Here is an 8,959-nt window from a genome sequence, read left to right on the forward strand (position 1 = left end):
AGCTCATCACACAAACGCCTGTCCCACATCTCATGTCTCTCTATCATCCACCTGCACTTGAGGAGATATGATGTAATTATGTTTAACTTTCCATAGAAACTTGTTGGTCCTGTTAGTAGTATATAGCAGACTTCCTTCATTGAACCAGTGGATGAAGCTGAAGCCTCTGTTAAATTAGCTATTATAGCAGAGACCTGGAGGTGTCCTTGAAGAGAGGTTTTTAATACATGGTCAGTTATTAGTTCTCAGGAAATAGATCAGGCTGCAATGAAACTTAGCTGCCTTTGCCAATGAATTCAGCTTTTGAATATAACCATTTTTGCAATGATAATTATAATTATCATTTCATAGATTGCATGTAATGTAATGTGAGAGTGTTGTCAATATTTGTACCCTGAATTTTAGAAAGTGATCTCTTATATCTGATTGTAAATATTATTAATTGTACATATTATTAATACATATGAACATTTAATTGTGTGTGTGTGTGCAGGGTAGCAACACGGCCAGTGCTGATCTTGTTGCCAGTGTTAGGTCTGACCTGGATTTGTGGAGTGTTGGTACACTTATCTGTTTATCTGGCCTATCTGTTCATCACACTCAATGCTTTTCAGGTAACACACAGCACTCATGGCTGAATGAAATTGAAGAATGAGAAAGTCTCTTTTGTTTCACAATTAAGTCTGTGCTTCCTCTCTCCTCTTTTCTGTTTTATGTAACTGTTTTGTCTCGATCTTCCTCCCATGTCTATAATGAATTAGAGTAGAGCTCCCTCCCAGAGCTTGTAAATGTAGATTTACAGTGTGTGTCTGGGAAAGAGATAGGAGAGACAGAAACAGATAGAGGGAAATGGGGGAGAGATACACACACAGAGAGAAAGGAGGAGATCATGAGGTTGGTCTGTCACTGAAAGGAAACCCTTCTGATATAATTAGCCACTACAAATCTATTATGAATGTTTTATGTAGCAGAAATCTCTAAGAACAGCTAAGGATGGGTGTAGGAATGATACAGAAATATTGTTTTTTGACTAGCTGAAGTTGAAGTCAGAAGTGTTCTTCAGCTTGCAAGACTCACGCTTTTTACTCCAAACATAACGGTAGTCATTATGGCCAAACAGTTAAATTTTTGTTTCATCAGACCAGAGGACATTCCTCCAAAATTAAGATCTTTGCCCCCATGTGCACTTGCAAACTGTAATCTGGATTTTTATGGCAGTTTTGGATCAGTGGCTTCTTCCTTGCTGAGCAGCCTTATCAGGTTATGTCGATATAGGACTTGTTTTACTGTGGATATAGATACTTGTCTACCTGTTTCCTCCAGCATCTTCACAAGGTCCTTTGCTGTTGTTCTGGGATTGATTTTAACTTTTCGCACCAAACTACGTTCAGCTCTAGGAAACAGAATCTCCTTCCTGAGCAGTATGATCGCTGCATGATCCCGTGTTGTTTATACTTGCGTACTATTGTTTGTACAGATGAACGTGGTACATTCATGCATTTTGAAATTGCTCCCAAGGATGAACCAGGCTTGTGGAGGTCCACAATGTTTTATTTTTTTCCCATAATGACAAGCAAAGGGGCACTGAGTTTGAAGGTAGGCCTTAAAATACATCCACAGTTACACCTCAAATTCAATACACCCCCTATCAGAAGCTAATTGGCTAATTGTCTAAAGGCTTGACATAATTTTCTGGAATTATCCAAGCTGCTTAAAGGCACAGTTAACTTAATGTATGTACATTTCTGACCCCCTGGAATTGTGATGTAGTCAATTAAAAGTGAAAAGTGAAAAAGAAAATCTGTCTGTAAACAATTATTGGAGCAATTACGCAAGTCATGCACAAAGTATTTGTCCTAAATGTCTTGCCAAAACTATAGTTTGCTAATATTAAATCTGTGGAGTTGTTAAAAAATAAGTTTTAATGACTTCAACCTAAGTGTATGTAAACTTCTGTTATAAAGTTTAAAGTATTTATATAATGTAGTATAGTATTGTTACAATTCTCCACTGTCTAGGGGCTGGGGAGAGAGTAACCATTAAAAATGTATTTAAAATGGAGTAATCTCTGGCCCCAGCACTTCATTCATACAAAAAAACAACGGTCAGTTCAAATATTGAGTTGTTTATTTTGTATAACAATAATGGAAATATCATAAACTTCAGGAGAGGATATACACCAAAACAAGCATTAAGATAACAAAGAATCTTCTCTTAAAAGGGAACTCTCTATGAATAAACAGGAGAAAGCATTTATTAAATAAATCGGCACCCTCCTCCCTACTATATATCCCGATATAATAAACAAATAACTAAATATAACTAAATTATAACAGATTAATTATATCATTAAGAATATAGATAATCAACAACAGACTAACACCAGCACAGCTGAAAAAAACACCGTCTGTGCAGGAGAGAGGACATTTTCCCGTGGAGGCTAAATGCTCAAGTCTATTCTTGCAGTCGTTCTCAATGCAACCTCTTTAGGCAGCTCACAACCGATGCTGCCAACATGCGCCTCCCTTCTCTCCTGTCCTCATATTGGCCAATCACAGCAAGCAGGACTCCTTGATTTTAACAGGAAACAGGTGGCAGTAATTAGTACCTGCTCAGAGGAAAGTGGGAGAGACAATAGGAGAATAGAACAGAATGTTGACCATAATGTAAAGCACTGATCCCAGCAGAATCACAAGCACAAGTCAGCTTTGGTTTTTTACTGAATATCTCTCTCTATCTAGGGCCTGTACATATTTTTGGTGTATGCGGTTTACAACAGTGAGGTACGCCATCTACATTAACATATCTCAGGTTGAACTTTATATTTCCAATACATATTTATCTAGTAAGACATATTACATGCTTTCCTTTATAAATGTGAATGAAAAAACTAAACTTGAATGTTGTCTGATGACATAGGTGCGGAACGCTATAAGAAGAATTCAGGAAAAGCAAAAAGCCTTGTCATTTACCGTAAGACCTTTTTTAACTTTTAGTTTTCGCTGATTTAAAAAGACTGATTCACAAGTTATTGGTCTAATTTTTGCTGTAACTTCCTCTCAAAGAACTGCTCTCAGCCTATCAGCTTCTTGCCCTCTCAAAAATCTGCCAGTGGCTCATGGGTTCACAGTCTGCCCACTCAGTCCAGTCGAGAGAGCAGTGAGAATGGCACTCCCATCACCAGCTCCACATCCAACTCGCTCGTCTTAAAGAATGGTGTGTTTCACTTCATATGTCATGTGTACAGTATCTGCCACTACATTTGAGTGTTGTAGTGTTCATTTGTCATTTTTAGAGTTATTGTTTCACCTCAAAATTTAAAAGACAAAAATAAGAAATTATGTTTTGCATCAAGAAAATGAAGCCTGTTTTTAGGACCATTAAGAATTATTTGCATTGTTGTTCCAAAATTCTCTTTACCAAAATTCATCCAGACATTTAACTTTTTTTATGTGATTCCTATTATTCTCAGTGGTTATTCATTAGATATTCAGTTTGATATATATATATATATATATATATATATATATATATGAGAGAGAGAGAGAGAGAGAGAGAGAGAGAGAGAGAGAGAGCCATGGACAAATGTATTGGCAGTGACATACATTTTGTGTTTTGTAAAGTTTTCTGCTTCAGTTGTTGTGGTGTTGATTCACTTTGTTTCTAGATTATTGTGCAGAGTGATCAGATGCATTTTAAATAATTGCAAAAAGCTTAATTGGCCAAAGAAATTATCTTAATAACAAAAACAATATTTCACTGTTTTTTGGCCCTGGCACTAATTGACCAGCTATCATAATTTCACTAGTCATATCAGCAGCACCTGGGAAAGTGTGAACGAGTACTAGTCAGGTGAAATCACTCTAACATTCTGATTGGATTATAAGAGTAGACTGAGTGCTATAAAAGGAGTGAAGTGCTTCCAATCATTGTGTTCTTGTTCGCAATGATTACCTCTAAAGAAAGACGTGCAGCCATCATCGCTTTGCATCAAAATGGCCTCACATGCAAGGAAATTGCTGCAAAGAATTTTCCACCTGAAAGAACCATTTACCGGATCATCAAGAACTTCAAGGAGAGAGGTTCAACTGCAGTGAAGAAGGCTTTAGGACATCCCAGGGTGTCCAGCAAGCGCCAGGACCATCTCTTCCTGAGGAGTCAGCTACGGAATCGTGTCACCACCAGTGCAGAGCTTGCTCAATATTGGCAGCAGGTTGGCGTGAGTGCATCTGCACAATGAGGTGAATACTTTTGGACCTTTGCCTGGTGTCAAGAAGGGCAGCAAAGAAGCCAATTCTCTCAGAGAAAAACATCAAGGACAGACTGAAATTCTGCAGGAAGTACAAGGATTGGATTGAAGACTTGTGCATAGTTATTTTCTCTGATGAAGCCCCCTTCTGACTGTTTGGGACATCTGGAAAATCGATAGTCCAGAGAAGAAAAGGTGAACACTACCATGTGTCTTGCCAATAGTCGTAATGTGTTGTACTGTGTTGTGCCAACAGTGAAGCATCCTGAGACCATCCATGTGTGGGGTTAATTTTCATCCAAGGGAGTGGGCTCTCTCATAATTCTGCCCAAAATCACTGCCATGAATAAAGAATGGTATCAAAACGTCCTCCCAATGATCCAGCAATTTGGTGATGATCTGTGCATTTTCCAGCATGATGGAGCACCATATCACAAGGCAAGAGTTATAATGAAGTAGCTCGGAGATCATTGCATTGAAATTTTGAATCTGTGGCCAGGCAATTCCCCGGATCTTAATCCCATAGAGGACCTGTGGTCAATCCTCAAAAGGCGAGTGGACAAACAGAAGCCCACAAATTGTGATCAACTCTGAGCACTAATAAGGCAAGAATGGATCGCCATCAGTCAGGATTTGGCCCAGAAGCTGATATCCAGCATGCCAGAGTGAATTCCAGAGGTTATGAAGAACAAGGTCAACACTGTAAATATTGACTCTTTTCATATATTGAATATTTTTGCAAATAAAAGCCTTTAAAACTTATGAAACACTTATCATTGTTTTCCAGTATACCATAGAAACATGTGAAAATATAATCTACAAATACTGAAGCAGCAAACTTAGCAAAACTTTGCAAAACACAAAATTTATGTCACTGCCAATACTTTTGGCCACGACTTTATGTATATGAACCATTCATTTGGCCATTTTCATTGCATCTTTTCTCATTAGTTTTAATACCATTGACTAACATTTTATCTGGTCTTTAAGGTTGACAGTTTATTGGATCTTTCAAAATTTTGGAATTAAGATATTATTTGCATGACAGCCAAGTATAGTTGCCTCGAAATTCTTATTATAGAAATGCATCCAGACTTTTTGTGATTGCCATTATTCTCTATGGTAATTTGCATTAGATTCTTATTACTTTAATGACTGTAAAACCAACTGTTTTGGAAAATGATAATAAAAAATGATGTAAAAAATAATTTTCTTTCAGCAAAACATAATTACATTTTTTTTTGATGATATATGTTTTTGCAGGTTTCGTGTGATTTGCCCAAAAACAATGAAACATTTTTATAGTGTGTGTATATACGCTCAAAAAAATATTTTAGCCTATTTTCAAGGTTTATCCATTTCAATTGAATAAACAAATTTCTGTCTAATTGAACTGCCTAATCTTTAACTAAATAAAATTTATAAATCTTATAAAATGCAAGTTTTATTAATTACATTTTCTTCAAGACTATTCAATTCAATTAGATGGAAATTTGTTATTCAGTTGAAATGGATAAATCTTAAAAATAGGCTAAAATATTTTTTGGAGTGTGTATATATATATATTGCACAGAATGCATCATATCTCTCTTTCTCTCTTTATCTGTTAGAGCGTTTTAAAGATGAAAGCATTGTGTGTTTCTCAAATAAACAAGCCAATGGAAGTCAGGTAAGCTACATACTAAGTAACAGCCAAAGAAAAGGGCACTTTAAGTTTAAATTGATACTAAAGCCACCTCTTTTATTTCAGGTGGTTCAGCTGACAGCCTTTAAGCCCTCAGGTAAAGAACTCTGTCTGAAATGAACCTGTAAGATGCATACAGTGCTGACAGCAGTGTCCACACTGAAGCTCTAAGGGGCGCAGTAGTTCTTCACTCTAGCAGAAGGAGCCTTTTGTAGGAATGAGTGAGAGATAAGAGATAAGAAATACAAATTCGAAAAGACTACAGATAAAAGTGGAACATACCTAATATGCTCACATTAAAATAAGATTTAAAACCATGAAAAACCGTAAGCCTAAATTACGGTAAAATAGCATAGCATTATGAAGCTTTGATATGTTGCTCACTCTTTACAATAAGGTTCTATTTGTTAACATTAGCATTAGCTTTCATGAGCAGTATAATTTACAGCATTTATTGATCTTGGTTAATGTCAATTTATAAATATCCTATATTGTTTATTGTTTGTTTATGTTTGTTCAGTTTATAATGCATTGAGTAATGTTAATGTATTCAACTTTTAATGTTAAAATGTATTCGTACATTAATAAGTGCTGAAAAAAATATTGTACATTTTTAGTTCATAGTTCAGGATGTATTGCTTGATGTTAACATACTGTATAGAACCTTTAATAAAAAAAAATTAATTAAGTGTTGAAATGAATATTAAAATAGATTAATAATGCTGTCAAAATGTTAGTTCATGGTAACTAATCCAGTAAACTAATATTAAATACCATCTTATAACCAGTATTACCAAATACATTTTATTAAAGTGTTACCAGTATTTTAGATCAATGGTGAACAAATTGTTCAGCACTATGAACGTATACCATTTATGAAAACTTCAGACCTTGTTTTTTTCTTTAACACAGACTGTTAAGGAGAAGACTACACGTCACACACACTCAAGCCATATCCTGGGATGAAGACACAACTCATTATGTGGTGCAACACACACACACACACACACACACACACACACACACACACATGTTGTGTTTCCATGTTATATGGGGACTTTCCATAGACATAATGGTTTTTATACTGTACAAACTTTATATTCTATCCCCTAAACCTAACCCTACCCCTAAACCTAACCCTCACAGAAAACTTTCTGCATTTTTACATTTTCAAAAAACATAATTTAGTATGATTTATAAGCTGTTTTCCTCATGGGGACCGACAAAATGTCCCCACAAGGTCAAAAAATTCGGGTTTTACTATCCTTATGGGGACATTTGGTCCCCACAAAGTGATAAATACACACTCACACACACACACACACACACACACACACACACACACACACACACACACACACACACACAGAGCAGCTTGAGAAAGCTCTGCCTCCCCCAGAGTTTTCCGGCCCTGTCATTCCCAGGGCTGAATCTGTGTTGAGTGAGTAAACTCTCTAAAACATGAAACAAGTCTTTTAGCAACTGTTCATAAGACTGCACCCAGAAGAGATCATAAAGACCTCTCAGCGTCATGTGCTGATCATTTTAGATGTCTTGATAATGTTGCATAAATGTTGTGGCACAGCACAGAAGCTGTAAAAATGAATGTAAGAAGAAGTAAAAATGGAGCATCATTTTCACATTGTTAATCATGACCAGACAACAGAATTGTGTTGTTAGTGATTGTCAATGGAACACTGGACCAAATATTACATGTAAAACGCTATACAACATTAATGTTAAAAACACCTTATTTAAATGTTTGTTTTTTTAAATAAAAAGTGCTCAAATGTCCAGTGTACCTGTACTATATGACACTGGTTACTATAACACATTATATGGCAAGCCCTTTTTACATTTAATCATGTGAAGGATGTGAATTATAGATGTATATTATTCAGGTTTCACTAGCAATGCAATTACAAATGAAATATTAAATACTAATGAAGTTTTTACTAGAAAAATTTAAACTCTTGAAATTATATTTGACATAATTTCTAGGAAATACAGATTCTTGAAATCAAAAATGTAATTTCAATTGAAAAACATAATTATTAATGTGTAACTTTTGCTGAGGCATTTTCATTAGTACTAAGAATGAGGCATTTGTCAATAATGACATTTTTACTAGTGCAAATACCTATTCCCCAAAACAACAATGTAATTACAACTAATATTTTTAAGTATGTTTTTGACTAAGTCTCATATTTTTGGATTTTGCTATTGGCAATGTTAATTTCAGATATCTTTATTGTTATTTGAACTAGTAAATAAGCCTTTTATATAATTTGTTTTACTAATACACAATTGTTGTTACACAATTTCTAGATGTTTTAAATACCAAATTAAACATGTTGAAATACATTTACAGATATCAGAAATGAACATTTCTGCTAGTTGTAATTACATCTTTGACATCAGGAATGGATATTTGTTCAAGTAAAAATGTATTTATTGACATAAAAAATAATAATTTTGCAGTTCTTTGCAATTTTATTAATAAGAAATACAAGGCAGATTTGTGTATTTGGAATTTCAAATAGTACAAAATGAATTATGTCTGTAAATACATTTTGAACAGGAGTTGCATACAGATCATTGTGATGTTCTGCTAGTGAAAAAAGCTGCAGAAATGAACATTGTTTTACTAGTTAAAATTACATTTTTTATATCAAGAATCATTTTTGATGCAAGTAAATGTTTTGATATAAAAATTTACCATTTTACTAGTGCAAATATAATGACTGAAATCAAGAAAAAGCATTTTCACTTGTAGCAATTCCATTGCTGATACACAAATAGCATTTTATTTAGTGAAAATGTAAATGTCCATATATATAATTCATATCCTAAATGTGATTACATGTTGAAAGGGCTTGTGAAACAAAGTGTAAAATACAAATACATTTACATAATACATACATATTATTTATAAAATATTAAATATTAAAACATAAGTTCTGGAACTTTGCATTGATACCAACATGTTTATTTTGTCTGTCATATGCTATAATCCTACTACCCTA

General features: G+C 34.5%; 1 protein-coding gene across 2 annotated transcripts in view; it reads left to right on the top strand.

The window, feature by feature from the left end:
* The window catches only part of LOC127630616 (adhesion G-protein coupled receptor D2-like), a 29,304-nt gene extending 22,007 nt beyond the window's left edge, over positions 1–7,297 (top strand). For both annotated transcript variants that reach the window (XM_052108236.1, XM_052108237.1), the window contains exons 20-26: positions 494–614; positions 2,742–2,783; positions 2,920–2,973; positions 3,066–3,216; positions 5,860–5,918; positions 6,000–6,030; positions 6,846–7,297. In XM_052108236.1, the coding sequence (XP_051964196.1) occupies positions 494–614; positions 2,742–2,783; positions 2,920–2,973; positions 3,066–3,216; positions 5,860–5,918; positions 6,000–6,030; positions 6,846–6,853 (466 nt within the window). In that variant the 3' untranslated portion in view covers positions 6,854–7,297. The remainder of the gene's footprint in view (positions 1–493; positions 615–2,741; positions 2,784–2,919; positions 2,974–3,065; positions 3,217–5,859; positions 5,919–5,999; positions 6,031–6,845) is intronic.
* The last annotated feature ends 1,662 nt before the right edge of the window (positions 7,298–8,959 follow it).

Source organism: Xyrauchen texanus, chromosome 37, assembly GCF_025860055.1.
Source record: "Xyrauchen texanus isolate HMW12.3.18 chromosome 37, RBS_HiC_50CHRs, whole genome shotgun sequence".
Classification (NCBI taxonomy): Eukaryota; Metazoa; Chordata; class Actinopteri; order Cypriniformes; family Catostomidae; genus Xyrauchen; species Xyrauchen texanus.